The 16934-nt window shown below is 41.3% G+C and overlaps 3 protein-coding genes across 14 annotated transcripts in view; 2 read left to right on the top strand and 1 right to left on the bottom strand.

Moving 5' to 3' along the window:
- The window catches only part of LOC122414229 (TGF-beta-activated kinase 1 and MAP3K7-binding protein 3-like), an 11693-nt gene extending 1604 nt beyond the window's left edge, over positions 1 to 10089 (top strand). The window contains exons 1-10 of one of the 7 annotated variants that reach the window (XM_043425293.1): positions 1928 to 2405; positions 3449 to 3589; positions 4939 to 5557; positions 5709 to 6113; positions 6284 to 6499; positions 7412 to 7566; positions 7776 to 7869; positions 8091 to 8423; positions 9669 to 9731; positions 9809 to 10089. In XM_043425293.1, coding sequence (XP_043281228.1) covers positions 3482 to 3589; positions 4939 to 5557; positions 5709 to 6113; positions 6284 to 6499; positions 7412 to 7566; positions 7776 to 7869; positions 8091 to 8423; positions 9669 to 9731; positions 9809 to 9834 — 2019 coding nt within the window. In that variant the 5' untranslated portion in view covers positions 1928 to 2405; positions 3449 to 3481 and the 3' untranslated portion in view covers positions 9835 to 10089. Of the gene's footprint in view, positions 1 to 1927; positions 2406 to 3404; positions 3590 to 4938; positions 5558 to 5708; positions 6114 to 6283; positions 6500 to 7411; positions 7567 to 7775; positions 7870 to 8090; positions 8424 to 9668; positions 9732 to 9808 lie in introns of those variants that run through there. The other 6 variants (XM_043425292.1, XM_043425294.1, XM_043425295.1 and 3 more) reach the window with 6 other exon arrangements.
- Positions 9981 to 12909, bottom strand: LOC122414232 (pre-mRNA-splicing factor Syf2). Of its 5 annotated transcripts, none has more exons than XM_043425303.1 (6): positions 12846 to 12909; positions 11492 to 11527; positions 11290 to 11366; positions 11037 to 11177; positions 10457 to 10749; positions 9981 to 10371 (listed from the first exon to the last, which is right to left on the bottom strand). In XM_043425303.1, exons 1-6 carry the CDS (start codon positions 12892 to 12894, stop codon positions 10206 to 10208), a joined length of 762 nt encoding a protein of 253 aa, XP_043281238.1. In that variant the 5' UTR covers positions 12895 to 12909; the 3' UTR covers positions 9981 to 10205. The 5 variants fall into 5 exon arrangements, with proteins under 5 accessions (XP_043281238.1, XP_043281241.1, XP_043281239.1 ...); XM_043425306.1 differs by lacking the exon at positions 12846 to 12909 and adding an exon at positions 12680 to 12704; XM_043425304.1 differs by lacking the exon at positions 12846 to 12909 and adding an exon at positions 11622 to 11658.
- On the top strand, positions 11849 to 16934 carry LOC122414231 (uncharacterized). 2 transcript variants are annotated; one of them, XM_043425300.1, is made up of 2 exons: positions 11849 to 11940; positions 14085 to 16934. In XM_043425300.1, the coding sequence occupies exon 2, from the start codon at positions 14115 to 14117 to the stop codon at positions 15642 to 15644; it is 1530 nt and encodes a 509-aa protein (XP_043281235.1). In that variant the 5' UTR covers positions 11849 to 11940; positions 14085 to 14114; the 3' UTR covers positions 15645 to 16934. The 2 variants fall into 2 exon arrangements, with proteins under 2 accessions (XP_043281235.1, XP_043281234.1); XM_043425299.1 differs by lacking the exon at positions 11849 to 11940 and adding an exon at positions 12699 to 12829.

Below are 16934 nucleotides of genomic sequence, written 5' to 3'. Positions count from 1 at the left end.
GACGAAGAAGCTCGTTCCTCGACTCTTAAAGGGGGCAGAGTTTTTAGTAAGATTCGTACTCGTATCTCGATGAAAATAAATAAAAGTACGGGCGCGACTGAATTCCCCGAGGGGGGAAGGCGAAAGGTGTTTTATTTCTCATATCATCGTTCCTTAACGATATTCTTTTTACATTTTTGACTTCGCGATGTGTTTTCATGACACAAATATCTTACCGGAGCCCACTAGAATTTAACTTTTCCTTTTTCTCGCAAGTGTGTGTCGCTCTCGCGTCGGACGAAAACAAATTCCACAGTCGGCTGCAGTGGTTCTCGTTACGGTTGGGAGTTTGAAAATTTTCGTTTTTACACGAACCATGTTTTTTTTTGCTCCCAGCACGCGAATGATGCTTTTAGGTGAAAAATTTGCATAAGTTCCCTATTTTCATTCGATAATCGATCGGGTCGGTAAAAAAAATATGACAGAAAAATTGTTTTCATTGGCTCGGAACGGATTTTCGAGCGGTTTTGTACACCCGTTCGATCGAGCTCGTGAAAACTCGCAGCGAGGAGTGTAAGGGGATGAAAAGCACGGCGGTTTCGCGCCCGTCGTACTAACGATTAGTGCAGGGATGACGGAAAGATTCCGCGGCGATCGTAACGCCAAAGTTATTACATTTGGGACAAATCCAAATTCACTCATGGCTGTGAGTGCACAAGAAATGACAAATGACGAGCATTGGAATTATTTAGGACTCAGGGGCGCGTTACGTGTCACCTTGAAACCACCGAAATCGCCGAATTCCCCCGATTTCGTGAGGACCGAAAAATGCTTCCAAAATTTTGAATCACCTCGGGTTTTCCCCGGAGCGAACATCGGACAAAGCGGGAAAAGGTAACTGGCGAATTCGCCGAATTTCGACACCACGAAATCGCTTGTATAAACGTAAATTCAGTGAGAAGCGACGTTGTTAATAAAACACGCTCGTCACCGTGGCGAATCGGTTGCGCGGCTGCCTTTTCGGCCTTTTTCTCTCTCCGGGCTCAATCCCGAATCCCGAGTTCTCATATATCGATAAATTAAAATAGAGTTGGCCGTTGAACAAGCTGCTCGGTGCGCTTGTCGAAGAATTCGTGAAAAAACGGGAGAAAATATGGAGCGAACGAGAAGGAGAAAGCAGGAAAGCGCGAGGCGCGATTCGCTCAATTTCCGTGCGCACTTGCGCGCGCAAACGGGGAGCGCGGCGCTCGCCCCGCCCCCTCGGACTCCTCGGCGCCGCGCATTGGTCGGAGACGTTCCAGCGAATATCTCGCGAACGGTAGATCGGAGAGAAAAATTTCCAAGAGCTTTTCTCTTCGGGATTGCGCGCTCTGTGAGTCCCCGCGACTTCGAGCACGACTTTGGGCGCAGCTTGTGAATAACAGCGGGACAGAGCGATAGGAGGAAAAGCGACAATGTTCGCCGCGGTCCCGAGGCTCGCGCATCGATGCAAGCGTCAGCAGCAGTGTGTAGCAAAGTTAATGTGGCCGTTTGCCAAATGCCGATTCCACCAGCGTGTTTTACCTACGCCACAGAAAGCGAGTATGCCTTTTCGATGAAAAGCATCTGTTTAGACCGATCGTTGAAAAAGTTTTCTCTCTCTCTCTCCCCTCTCGTAGAGCAGCCGGTAGCGGGTCTCGACGAGACCAATGGATGCGCGTTAATAATAAACCGGGCACGTTGTGTGACAATAATGATGGTGCAACATTGCGATACAATTTCTTAAGTGCCTCGGCCAAACGAGCCAAACTCTTCATAAAATTCTACAAAATCATTTTTCACTGCGGAAGCTCCGAAGCTCTCGCGTATCATTTTCGCGCCGAAAATTTACCGCGTTTTTAAGCAGCTGTTCCGCTCGGATATTGAGCACTGCGAGCGACGATTCGGACTGGAAATTCCCGCGACGTTTTCATCGCCCCCGCAATCGAACTGCGTTGATTGCTCTTGCGAGCAATTTCGCGTGTTAATTTATTAAGGAGGGCCGATTACGCCAGATCGGAAAATAAATAATTGAGCTCTTTTACTGCCAACGAATTATTCGGCTCCGCGTATGTTCGGCACGTGGCACAGGTGTCCACCGCCGGGTATTGCGCTTGCCAACACCAACACACGTACGTTAGCAAGCCCACCTGCTGCTGGTGCCGCCGCTGCGCTTCGACACGCGACAACCAAATGTTTTCGTTCCCCTCTTTTTTCTTCCGCATTTTGTACCTCCGTTTCAAACGCCTCGACGGAACAACGACTTCACTCTTCTTGATCCTCGGACTCGAGAAATTTCGTCGCTTCTTTCCCCCGTGCGAGGGAAAAAATTCTTAGACGAGTGGCAACGATCCGCGATTAAATTTTGCCTCCTCGTCTCACTTCGCGCGTCCGATCAGTTAATTAAGGTATAACTGGATTGATAGCTTGACCAAAAATTATATCTCATTGGAATTTCCGTACTTCGTGATGCAATAAAAATCTGAAAAAATTCAACAACATTTGGAAAGCTATGAACAACAATTATCAATAATAATGTTGCCCAAAAGTTAATAACGAATTGTTTGAACAATCAATTATTCAATAATTTCGCGGTGACCTATTGTTTTTTTTTTTACGAATCAAATGTGTGTATGTTTTCCGAATGCTCATGAATTTTTTCAGAATTTTCGTGGATTTTTGAAATTTCATGAAAAAATTTTGAAAAAAATTTTTAAAAATTTGAATTTTGGATATGTTTTAGAAGACATATTTACCATCAGTTTTCAAAAGTCTCAAGGTTACTGGATCAAAAATGTACAAATAGAGCGACTTAAAAAATTTAAAAAAGGGAATTTCAAAAAACCACGAAAATTCGGAAAAAAATCATGAGCATTCAGAAAAATGCGCACATTCGATTCGTAAAAAAAAAGAAACAAGGCTTTACTGTAAAATTGTTAAAAAATGATTTATTTAAACAATTTATTAATAACTTTTGGGCAATATTATTATTGATAATTGTAGTTAATAACTTTCCAAATGTCGCTGAACTTTTTAAGATTTTAATTGCACCACGAATTACGGAAATTCCGATCAGATACAATTTTTCTCTTCACGTTTACCGAAAACCGGGCGACGTTTATCCGAAAATCGTATTTTCCAAAACTTTCGGATCCTTTTCGTCGCGAGTAAAAAAAGCGACACGAAATTCAGCACTTCGGACGAAGCAATTGCGGAAAAATAGCGAGCAAGCGTTTCCTTGCCTTCGATCGATGAAAATTTATGCACGAATAACTGCGCCACCGCGTTTCCCCGTTCATTCCGTGCTGAGCATAAACAATAAACTAAAATCTCCAATGAAAATTCGGAGCTCGACTCCACTCGGTAGAAACACACGAACAATTTTGACTGAAAATTCCTCGATTCAGATAAATCGTAATAACGAGATGAATTTCGACGACGAAAAACTCAGGTAGCGGCTCTGCCAGGAGGATGGGGGCCCACGATGGGGGAGTGCTACTGCTCTAACATCACCATCATGCAGCTGTTCCACGAGCTGAAGCAACAGTTTCCTGCGCTCCCCGACCACATCGTGTCCCAGTGCATTGCCCAGGTACACGTGGTGCCAAATGTGCTGCTTTTTCTGTGCTCTTCACTCGCGAAGACGACCGAATAACCTGCCTCTGGAATGCTGGGCTTTATTTATGCCTCGTGAATTGTTTTCCACGTCCTTTTCTAACGCGATCATTTCTGCTGAGTTTGCTCTCGCTGCGATAACCTCTTAACAAGCATCCTCGGCCACCGATCCTCGATTCCAACGGATCTGTACGAGGCTGAAGTTTGCAGCGCCGGAGACCAACGAAACGAAGGAATAAACATTCGTGATTGGGCAACTTTTTATTTGAGGAACGAAATTGGAGAATCGGCGGAATTTTTGGTGGCTTTTTTAGGCCCCGTTTCGTTGGAGTCGAACGTTGCAAACTTCGGCGTCGCTGCGCATCTGTCCGATTTTCCGGACCCCCGAACTTTTGTTTCGCTGTAACATGCTGCATTTTGACGTCTAACAGCACGCGATTCGATGCCATTGGAGGGCCCTCCCTTTTGCTGTGTTTCACTGTCGAAGCAGTCGGCTGAAAACCCTTAAGAGTGCCGCTCAGTTCGTCGAGGCGGGTCGCAGCTCGATCGACGTTCCCTCGCGTCCGAACGGTTGCAGTTGCACTTTGCAAGAACGGTGTTGTTTTCAAATGTGGAGATAAATCCTACGGAAAATGTCACTCGATTGAGATTTCGACGAAAATTACTCCGATTTTCGGGGCGGAATTCCCGAGCAACTTTTATTTTCGGAAGGAAATTTGAATCCGCTCTGAAATAATGTTAATCTCAATGCAATGCCATAATGACAGAGAAAACAGTTGAATCGACCAAACGCCTTCGCGAAAAACACGTCGAATGTGATATTTACAGGAATGCTTGACCCATCCCATGAAGATTGCAAATAAATTTAAACAAATTTTCCACCTTTCGTCATAAGCACACCCTCTTAACCACGATACCTTAATCGGGTTAACATTCAGTCAATTAAGGAGGAATCCTGCTTCAAAAAGTCAAAGAATTCGATTGTTTTCCCGAAAACGATCGATCTTATCGACGTTTTAAAGCAGGGCCCCCTTAAATGTAAAAATTCGAGGGTTGATTCGAAAAAAGCTAAAAAAAAAATCATTCCTTGATGAAATAATTTGTTTGATGAAACTGAATAAATAATTTGCGCATCCGGACGGTTTTTTGTGCAATAAAAGTATTGATTTCGTCGTACTTCGCGAAGCGTTGATCAATTCAATTGAACTGTCTTGAGTGTAAAAGGAATTTGTATATTTGGCTTGGAAGGAATGTCGAGCACCGGTTAATCTAAACGCCGATATGAAGCTGTCTTCCGGATGTCCTGGGCATGAATCTCTGTTGCAGAATAGTCACGACAAAGAGACATGTGCACGAAGTTTACGAGTAACCCAGGAATCCCGTCCGTCCCCAGGTGCGTTTCCTCCGCGGGCGCAGCCTCAGAAAGAAGCGATAGCGAAGGTGGCGAAAAGGCCGGTTGAGGATGAGCCTCCTCGTGGTATGACAAGCAGGAGTCATGCGACGAGTTTGAACGGAGTGAACAGGAGCAGAATACCGAACGGTAATCCAGCCCAGATCCGAGCGCACAGACCGGCGTCTCTGGACATTGGAAGAGCGTTTGGGGCGCGCCAATGTCCGAGGTCGCCGAACGGTCGACCCCGAGGATCGGGCACGAACAGCAGGGAGCCAGGGAGCCGTGTGAACAACCCCGCGCCATCCTCCGCACCGCCGACTTTCTTTCCCGCGAGGGGCTTCTTCGAAGATTTCGCTACTCCGAGCCCTGCGAAGCAAAATATCAAGGTCGCGGTTGAGGCGACGACGAGCACGAATCAAACCGCCACGACGAACACCAAGGATATTTCTGACTCGCTGATCGGTCTTGAAAACCAGTCAAGAAATCGGGCCAACCAGCCTGCCGGGTTCGAACTTAACGTCAACGTGGCCTGCAGTCCAGCTGGTAATCACGGTGAGTCCCAAATTCTTCTCGAAAATGAGTCTTTCGTGATTAAACTCCGAAGCGTCGTCAGAATGTTGGGACGAGTGGAAGAAAATCTTGCAACGCGTTTTGCTCACTCGATATCGCCAAAAACTCATTCGCGAGCTTTCCAATTTGACAGATTTTCGAATAGTGCCGAAAATTGGCACGCCCAAACGAACTGACTTGGTGCTCGAGCCACGAGCCCATTACGCCGATGCCAGGATTGCGCAATCCAGCAAACCCATCAACTTGATAAACCACCGAAAATCCCCGGACCCAACGAGGAGCTACACGTCGGTGAGCCTCACCCTGAGGCCACCCTCCTCCGATCCGCAACCGCCGATCGACATACGATCGCAAGGATCGAGCCTCACGTATTCCACGTCGTCCTTAGACCCGCGGGGCTTTCAAAGTCGCCTTCAAATCAGCATTGGACCGGGAAGCGTCGGCAGCGTCGCTTCCGCCAGGATCAGACCACCCATGGGACTTCCAAGGCCCAATAGCCTCGTCCCCCATCATCAAACTAGTCAACAGAGGCCTCCAGGTTCGCACTTTTTCACGAGCTCTCTCAAGCGTGTGGTAAAGACCGATAGAGTTTCCACTTTTCCTGAAAAACAATTTTTTCAAATTTTCAACAGCTCGCATTTGGAAATATACAATTTTTCATTTTTCCCTAAATTTTTTCAACAACTTTTAATAATTTTGTCATTTCAGGACTTCCTGCTGGCCCACCGAGTCAATTGCCCCGGCCCACGACAACAACGAGTGCTCCGACGACGCCCTCAGCACCCGTAACAAACCTCGTACAGCCCATTAGCTTACCAACGACCCCTTCCACTCACTCAGCAATCTCGTCGCCCCCTTCCGGCTCTCCTACGCGAGATCCGTCTCAGGTGAAAACGGACCTTAACTCTTTGCCTTCCAATCCAGGTACGGGCTCAATTGGATGGCACGAATTGCTTCGAAGAATTAATGCTTGACGCAAACCGCGTTTATCGTTGCTCAGAATGCAGAGTCTGGCCCTGGAAAATCCGTGATCACATTTATCACTGCTTTTTTTTATCCAATCTTCAAAATCATCTCATCATAAAATTGTCGAAAAATATTCACGTTCCCATAGAATTATATGGAAAAAGTTATTTTGAAAAAAAAGAAAAAAAAAAATTGTTCTCAATAGATCCAGAAATGTTATTTTACACAAAAAAATTTGGCTCCCCTGTGCCGATATTTGCGTGGATTAATTTTTTCGAACACTACAAAACCCACGAATTTTTTGTGCCATTATGACCGTCCTTTAGTCGTCGATGTTCTTTTTCCTCAAGTTTCGGGTCGTGTAATATCGTAGGTGAAGATTTCGTGAAAATACGCCCACGTTATTATCATCATCATCATCACTCGAGAAACGATATTTACGCATTCCTGACCCACGCTCACGTTCTATACATAGACGTTCCTCCTGTCTGTACGAGCTCTGATTTGCATACGCACCTACCCGCTACAGCATGACGCGCTAACCACCTGATGTGATCTTAACACCGGATGTAAATAACACAACCGAAATATACGCACGAAAATTTCTTCTGGATTGATTCGCAACGAACCGTTCGTTTTTCCTTCCATTTTCTCCTTCGTTTTTCTCTTCGCTCATGGTCGAAATAAAGTTGGATTTTTTGGCTTCGATTCGTTTTAATTGAGTTTATGAATTTCACTGTTTCATTCAATTCCATGAGATTTTAGTGCAGCTGTAATCATTATTAATTCTTTAAATTATTCAAAATAATTCTGAAATAATTTTCTTCTAAATTGTATCAGATAAATTTTTATTGAAATTTATGCTTTCAGCGGCAGAGCATCAATCCGTTATCATCGCAGAACAATTACTGAGGAAGGAAAGACTGGAGAAAGAGCTGAAGGCTGAGAAGGGAAGACTCGAAGCAATGAAGCGAGAATTGCAGACACTTACGAAACCGGTAGAGTCCACCGGCTCGCTGGTTGAAGTACGTGCATTTTTTAGAGGGGGAAAATGAATATTCAGAAATCTAGGTTTACTTTGTCCAGTGGAAGCAGAATGGAAATCCAGCAATGAGTAACTTTGAAACGCAAAGTTTCTAGTGAAACTGTGTTGAAAAAAGTCTACGAAATATTAACGAGCTTAGAATTTGAGAGGAAAATCGAAATTGAAGAAAAATTCAAAAATTCGTTGCAGGAAATCAAAAGGAAATTAGTCAGTGAAATTTATCAACTACGGTTGGAGTGTGACCGACTGGCCGACGAAGTGGATAAGAGGTCCGATCCAAGAGGTTCGTAAACTCCCTTAAATCGTGGCTTGTCACAGCTCTGACGATTAACTTATTTTCATCAAAATTCGAAATCAGAAACAACTCGGGAAAATTGACTTTAACAACAAGACAGTAAAGTGAAAAATAAAATCCTTTTTGACGCTTTGCTTATGAATTTGGTTATGAAAATATGACGGCAATATAAAATAAACAAAATTTGAAACGATTTACCGTTTTTGCAGTTCCTCTAGGCGAAACAAACGAGGAGTTTTATCAGGGCATTTATACGGGTCAACCGTACGCATTAAACGATAATTACGTCGGAGGTGGCGTTGCGAGGAGATCGCCAGAACCACCGCCGTTACCAAGCAGGCCACCGGTTTGGCAAACCCCTTCACCGAGGATAAACCAACACCATAATAATGTGGAAAATCGTCGAGAGGAACCGAGCAACGAGGATTGGGACGAGCGCGATGGTCCTTCGTGGGTTTGTCGAATGTGTACTTTTGACAATCATCCACTAATGGACAAATGCGAGCAATGTGATATGCCGAGATTGCTCGTTCGTGACACAGGTACGACGACCGGGAATCGTGCGTTTTTAAATCCTAAATCAATCCAATTCCCTCTTAATCCTCGTCGATGAAATGCCTTAAAAAAGTCCCAAAAGTCTAGATTGCCCCAGGAAGTGGAAGCTTTGGCTGGGTTGCATGAAACTGAGTAATTAAACTTAAATTCTCGAGTTTTATTACAAAAAACACATACTTCGTTATCAACAAACGAGAGGATAAACTCTGTTATTGGATAAAAATAGAAATTCTTACTGAAGAAGCATTGAGGTTGATTGTCGTTGTAGAATTTTCGTCCAGAATAATAATTGTTAAAAAGCTTGTATTTTTGTTAAAAAAGTTTGTATACATGTGAAAAGAATTATCAGGTTTCACGACACTTGAAATACAAATTTGGATCGAACTTTGCCCGGGGAATTCTAGACTCCAACATTTTTTTAAGCATTTTTATTGGATGTCGTTTCATTTATGAGATAAAACACATACCACGAATAAGCACTGAAATACCTCAGAAAAATATTCCCACCCGAAGTGCTGTTTTGGAAATTGCTACAGATTTCGTATAACAGCATGAATTTCAGTTAATTTACTTATCCACGTTGAATTTACGTTTTCAATTATCATTTGTAAATATTGTAAAAAAGAAAGAAAAATCCGATGAAACTAATTGTTTTTCGACGAGTGGTTGAACGTGTGCGATGAACGAATGCTCGATTAATACAAACGTGATTTTGTATAAATGTTAATATTGTACAATAACTGTATTACTGTGGCCTTGAACATTTACTTTTATTTCAATGTTCTTTTGGTTCGTGTAAGATATTAAAATTGTCTAATGAAAAAACTTTATTTCAACTGTTTAAAAACTTGCTTACCGCACTTTTTATATTTGTTGTTTGTGAATATTGTAAAATAATGTGCTGCGATCAAAAGAATTTACGATTTTGAGGGAAAATATAAAAAAACGATGTGAATATTTCCATTATCTGTGGAGGAATAATTTGCTTGGTTGGTTGTACAATTTGAGCAGCTTGGACGTGCATGAAAAGTGTTTGCATAATATTAAGATAATTCATTGAATATCGTGTATAATTTTGGAATTGCAATGAAAAATTGGCGTGTAATAAAAATTGACCAATATTAATGCGTGGTTTGATGTTTTTTTCAATAATATTTCTTTCATCATTCCAACGACAAAAATACAATGAATCTACTCAGCGAATAAGAATATTTTCCATGAATTCTGTTCAGCAGGCGAGACGCAGGATATTCACATACGTGTTACACACCATCATAATTTCAACTCACCGAGGAGTAAGTATGCAGAAAATAAAAAACGTTTGTTAAAAACGTCGGATATTTCGTCTAAATAGAAATTGTCTGTTCTGCAGGAACCGTGCACAGTTGGGTGGTGTAACACGTGAGCGAAAATAGAAATCGATCTATCGTTGAATAAAACAAAACTGTAAATACTTAATTATTTAATAAAATAACTAAATAGGAGAGAAAAAGGAGGAAGGAAAGAAGAAAAATCGAGAAACTTTCGCACGACAAAGAAATGTGTATATTGTAATTAAATTTTTTATTTGACATTTTAATAGCTTTGTCGAAAGGTCAAATGAACTACAAAAAAGTTATTTTCGTATTATTAAAGAAATATTTCGACAAATTATTATTGTGTACTCGTGAAATTAGATTCTCAATTGTTTAATTTCCTATTGAAAATTTTCTTTACATAATTCGAACGTGTATGGCTGTGAAACACCATAAAAATAGAGAATTGGATATTCAAATTGCTGTTCCTCGCTCCAGATTGAGTTTCGTTTCGCGCGTATATTCTCCATAAAACCGTTCCAGCTTCGAATTGAATTTTGCATTTCTCTCGTTTATGTAATCGATGTCAGCATCGTCGTTGTGCGTTCTTCTTCTACTGTATTTCTCTCGTTTTGCAATCCTAGAAAAATAAGAAACAGGATTACTGCTTGATCATACCGGAAAAAGAAAAATTTACAAGTTCCTTCGATTCAAGTTTGACTTACTGTTTTTCAAGATCGTCGACCATTCGGTCGATAGATTCTTTCTTGTCTTCTTGCAATCCCTGCAAAATCGTATTACGGTCTCCGTAAAAGGCAGCTCCGAGCTTCTCTCGAGCCGCATCATATTTTTCCATGTCTGGCTTGATACCCTTGACTAAACGATTGTACTGTCTCGTCGTTGCTTGTTCAAAATCTGCAAAACCTGTGTCTGGATTTTTTTTCTTTTTTTTCCTGTTCAAACGCTCTGCTTCGCTTGCCTCGATGTGCAGGAGTTTTTGACGATCATAGTTGAGACCCTTGAATATCATAAAAATCCTTGAAGTTAGTAAAGTTGGTTCAGAAATCAAAAAATATACCTAGCATGGTAAGAACACAAAGAATGAAGAGAAATCATTACATCGTAATCAGTGACGAGATAGCAGTTCGATTACTTTATTATTTTTATTTATGAAGCAACGTTCCTCACAGAAAGAAAAATTTTTAGATCTGAAGCACATTTGGGAATTGGAATTCTTTAAAAGTATTAAATATAAAATTCTTGGAGAAAAAATTGTTCGCCTTAAAAGACAGGTTAACAAAATACCTTTTCTTCAGCTGCTTTTCGAGCAGCATCATCTGCCATGAGCCATTCTGCTTGACGCTTTCGGGCTTCCCAATTTGTGGGTAATTTTTGTCTTTTGTCTTCCTCCACGACTTCTTTGTGATTTTGTTGTCTCGCTTCGTTCTAATATTACATGGGGGAAAAAATAAAAAAAACATAATTTTAAATTAAAGGTGAACAAACGCAATAAAATTGATGTATTTTTGACTGTCATTTTTCGAATACTATGACTTACTCTCTTTGAGTGCAACTCCCGTAACCGTTTCATCCGGTCCGCATGTTTTTCGGCGAATGTTTTAGCCCCGGAAGAACCTGCCTCAGCCATTAATCTGATTTGTTTACAACTAAATATGCTCGAAACAACACCTAAATAATTGCTAACGTCGTAACTGGGTTAGGAACGAAAGTCAACACACGATAATAACGAAATGACATACACTTCGCCATGAACAATGCCCATTCTGAAGAGTAATCTAAAAGTAAAGAGAAACATGATGTCAATTCGAGAACTCACGTTGCGCGCCATCTTTTATCGACCTACTGTACTCTCCAATTATTTTTTCGTACTCGAGAAGTGCTCGAGAATCATGTTTTCGTAAAACATTTGGAATCTCGTTACGATTTCTCATGCTTGCAGTCGATAATTCCAGTTTCTGTTATCCACGAATCTACGTGGTGGCGGCGATGAGAAGGGGAAGGGATTTCAAGGGCAAGCGGCCGAAAGCACAATGAAAAGAATACTACTGGATTTTTTAATCCAGCCGTTCCAAGCGAAAGATATTTTTTTCTAGATTTACTGAAATTTAAAAACGTGTCAGTGGAAACGATTTTCGCAGACTTATGAATGCTAAAATATTGAATTTGTCAAGATTGTCCTGTCGCGAAGGTATCTATATTAGCTTCATCTCAAAGCATACATAGGAATTGAAAAGATTATACGAAAGTTTTCAAGCTCTGCATGAAAAACAATGTAACAAGAACCACTAAAGCATTTTTCACAATCCATTATCGCAAACAACGCTTCATGACTTCATTCGGTAAAATTTTTATTAGCTCCGATCCGTTATAAATAAGCATATTATAGTATCAGAAAGGAATACAGCTTCAGATGGAATCTTCCAACCACTTCGAACGGTATTCGCGTAACGACGGCGAGCGGGGAGGGGAGAGGGCGGGACAGAGGAAGGGGAAGAAAGCCCAGTGAATACCGAGAGTTTGCCGAAAGTAGCCGAATGCAAACATGGAATAGAGGAAGAGGGAAGAGGAAGAAAAGTAGCTCGAGTAGTAGGTAGTGGTAGTAGTGCGTGGTGCAGAGGGGCGCGTGTGATAATCGGGGCAACAGGCGACTGAGAAATCTGAGAAAAGCGCTCGTTGTTACCAAGAGTCTATCATGTGAGTGCGATAAAGTGTGTTCTCCGTCACACTTTGTGACGCGTTCTCAGGAAGAGGAACGGAGAAAAATAAATAAGTGCACTACTACCATCTCGGAGAAAAATCATACCAAAATAAACCGCGTTTTCGTTATATCACATCACTTCCCGAGATACACACACAAAGCAAAACGGATAAATATTATTTCGCGAGGGCATCGTCTCGAATAGAAAACTCGAAATTTCTTTTTTCACCATAATAAACAAAGCCCAGAGTGTATTATGGAGACTTTGGAACGAAGCCGGGTGTGCCGTTTGTGTGGCAAACAGGCTGGGATGTCCATCGACATATTCGGCAAACGTGGAAATCACGTGAAGAAGATAAACATGGTACTACCGATATTGGTAGGTCACAACACACCAAATTCTACCTCCCCGATGAAAATGTTATTGCGAATTCCTCCCCACATCGTTGTTCTTCCTTTCTCGGAACTTCAATTCTATGCCAGAATCAAATTTAAAAATCAAACGACAGTTACGAGTGAAAAATTTTCTTCGATCCTAATACAGTTGCGAATTATCACGACGCCATTCCCCCACGTCCTACGGTCCTCTCCGCCACTTGTCTATATTCGTAGTTCCCACTCTCTCCGTCAGCTGGCTATTGTAACGGACGTTTTCCCGCCTGAAAAAGCTCACGACAAATTTTCATCCCGCTTCATCAACTCGGAATCTCATCGCGAATTAATCCAGTTGGAAAACTTTACAAAACGCGTCAAAAATCGCTATCACATTTTTCGGGCTCGTTTCACTATCAACGCATCTTTCCAACGTTTAGTCCCTGAGAACGCTTATTTACACTACTTAGAATATCACCGAACAAACATCAAAAAAAGACTGACGAGTGGGCTCGAGTACGGAAAAAGATTTACGAAAAATAAATTAAGCATGCATTCGATACACAGCCGTTCTGTTCAACGACACCGAAAAACTAACAATAAAGCACACGACAAACCAAATAAACACGTCAACAATACGAATATCGAGAGTTTTTTATTGAAACACATCAGGAAAAAACAAGGACATATCGATGGAATAAATATGCACACAGAAAAGCACAAGCAAATCGTCGAACATGCGAATGAATAAATTGATCGACTATTGCTGCCTAGAAAAACTTGCTCAGTCATCGAAACCGTGTTATATATTGGGCTCCACGAATCACAATAACATTTCACGACTACCTTAAAGCGTTTAGTGTCATTTATCGATCGTACTGCCCAAACGATCGGAGATAGAGCAAAATTTCATAGGACTAATTTTGTCGGGGGTTTAATTTCCTACAAAAATATCCTCGTTGCGTTTTTTTATCTCCGGTTCTCGAGTCCAGAGGGCTCCACGATCCTCAATACGAGGCAGTTTTTTTCGAGGCACCTTTGATCCGTTCCCAGGCCTGATTTACTGGATATAGAAAAATTTCGCCGAGAGCTTTTTTGTGAGAAATTTATCGCTCTACAAAATTAGTGCTATGGAGTTTTGCTCCATCTTCAACCCCTTCGGCAGTATGAACGATTTTAGCAATGCCTTCGAAAAAGCGATTTCACGATGTTACCCATTTCTAAAATAAATTCGGCTACATCTGAATAAGTTAATTTTGCAGGTTCACGAACTGGATCTTCTGCCAAAACACATGTGCCATCCGTGCAACTACAAACTTGAGGAATTTCACAAATTCTACGAGGATTGCTTGAAAACCGACGCTAGTTTGAAGAGTCAACTGTCCTGGATGCAGGGCTCGGAGATCCGTGAAGAAATAATCGTTCCCATGGTTCAAATAAACAACATGAAGATAAAGAGTGAACCGTTCGATTACGAGGAGCAGGGACTCACGGAGGCCGTTTTCAACGCCGAAAACATGGAGAATTACGAGCAAAATAATTATTTGTTCGACGATAAATTTCTGCGAATTTCCGACACTCGATGTTCCCGCTGCGGATGTTTTTGTGGCAATCAAAACTACGGGAACAGCGAAACATCGAAAAAATGCTCAACGTTACGAGAAAGTCGACAGAGAAGGGGGACAATTGCGAACGACCCGGGATTCCCTGCACGAGATATGATAAGAAGAAATTTGTTTGCCACCGAAATATTCGACAAAAATTCGACTCTTCGCACCGAGATTCCTCTCTGCGGTGAAACAAAAGTTTTTTTCCAAGAAAAATCTGTCGAGAACGCGGTCGACTTGTTTGCGGGTTCGGATCGATTGAAAGAGCAGCCAAGAGTCGCGGTGGTTACGCCAAAAATAGAGATTTCGAAGGTCCCAAATCCTCCAACGAGGTTCACTCGGGTTTTGAGACCCAGAAAAAGGCTCGCGAAAAATTTGCCAAAGTCCCGATCCTCTTCGGACCCTACGAAAAAATCTAACAAATCAACTAGTCGAGAGATCAGGAGAAACAGGGCCGAGGCTGATGTTCCAATGTTCCTTGAAATCAAATCGAAAGCGGCGGACGAATGCGAGCGAAGTCTCAGGCCTCGTCAACAATTGATAAACTATTATGCAGAATCAAGAAGAAGAGTGCCTCGAGTGCGCATTGAAAAAATGAAAATACCATTGGACGATGCGAGGCTGCAAAACCTCAAAAAGGAAATTGTCTCCGAAGCAACGCACTTCCCGAAACCGAATTTTATCCAAAAGTTCGAGCCCGACGATGATACGAGCAAAATAGAAACAAATAAAACCAAAACGTCAGAATCCACATCGAGAAACAGCCTAAGAAAAACGTTGAGTGTTAAAATAAAAAAAGAAATAATTGTGGCAGATTTGCCGGACTTGATGCCAACGAGAAAACGCGTCACACGTTCAGCGAGCAGGTCCCCGCTATCCAAAGATTTAAAAAACAAAGCGCTCGATAAATCGAAACGTAAGAACTCGCCCAAATCCCGTCGTGAATTGACTCTCTGTCTCAGATCTCAAATCGGCTCTCTGAGGAGAAACAAGTCAAGAAAATTCGATCTCTTCTTCGATGGATCGGAAAAAGCCAAGGATAAAAACACCTCGTCACGAAATCATTCATCGAGTACCATCAGGACGAAGAGCATAGAGATCAGTGCTCGAGATCCAGCAACTATTTTTCGTTACCACGATTGCGCTGTTTGCGAAAAACGCTTCGCTAGCCAGGAACTCTACAAGCTTCATGATTGTTATAACAAGCGCCATTGATATCATCGTTACTGTAAATTTTGTAGGGTAACTGCGATGCTAATATCCCAAGATACGTTCTGCGAAACTGTTGCTCCTCGAATCGTTATAGAACGTAATTTAACTGTAATTTACTTAATAGATGGCGATTATCACTGACCCTTTGCATCGGGATATTTAAGCTTCGTTATAAATATCACAAATGAAAAGTTTTTACGGTGAAACACGAATTAGTTTTTAATCATGGGATTACATTAACGAACAATGATCAATACTCGTTAAAAATTCTTCAAGCTATTCGTTCATAATCACGAAACGCCTTAAAGTGAACGTACAAATATGCAAAATCACGAATCTTATAGCATAAATGTGTTTATAGTTCAAATGGATGGTTTTCAAGACGTTTTTGTTGTGAGACTACGAAAATTTGTTTTTCATCCATCACCAAACGTTTTCGTGGTCGAGAGTGAACTGTTTTATCCACAAATTGTATTTTAACGGCGAAAAAAGGTTTCAACTTTCCATTGTTTAAAAATTTGGCTTCGATGAAAATTAATCAAACATTTGGCCGCATTTCAACGATGCAAAATTTTATAACGAGCTAAACGTGATTTCTCCACAATTTCTTAGTTTCTGAAAGTACGAAACGCGAGGACTTTCGGGAATCCTTCAAACCGTTGGGGTAAAAATCAGGTTTTTTGGTTCCTCGCTTTCCGAACCGGAAATATAATTTTTTATTGTCTCTCTTACAGTTGTTCATTGGAAGTTTTTAGAATAGAAATAGCCGAAAAAGTCCCGAGGTGCCGATAATTTTATTGAACCATCCCACAAATGAAATCAATGAAATTTTTTTTTTTCGCGTTCGAGACACTCTTCGTTTCGAAATTTGAAATTCGAAATACTTACTTAATCTGTGAAGCATACTCATGCATAAATAATACGTGTATATAGTTGTGTATATTTCTTGATGAATATTACAATCGATAGTTCGCGAGCAGTTGATAAATTCCTGTGATATTAATTAGTGCTGAAGGATTCATGCTACGTCCTTAAAAATGTAGTAGCAATCGATTTTTATTTATTGCCAATTTATGTTGCATTGTATAGCCCACATGTTGTTCGCTATTCAATTTTCGGTTGAATTGAAAAAAAACTATCATTTTGCCTAATTACATTTGCGAAAGTCAAATAATTTTATTTATCGTTACGAGATCGAAGTCGAAATACGATTGTTAACTAACATTATCTGTTTATTATCATTAATTATCATGTGTAGATCGAAAATAAAGATAAACTCTTTTTCCACAAAAA

The sequence above is a fragment of the Venturia canescens genome, chromosome 7 (assembly GCF_019457755.1).
Source record: "Venturia canescens isolate UGA chromosome 7, ASM1945775v1, whole genome shotgun sequence".
NCBI classification, from domain to species: domain Eukaryota; kingdom Metazoa; phylum Arthropoda; class Insecta; order Hymenoptera; family Ichneumonidae; genus Venturia; species Venturia canescens.
This window is presented reverse-complemented; position numbering and strand designations above follow the sequence as displayed.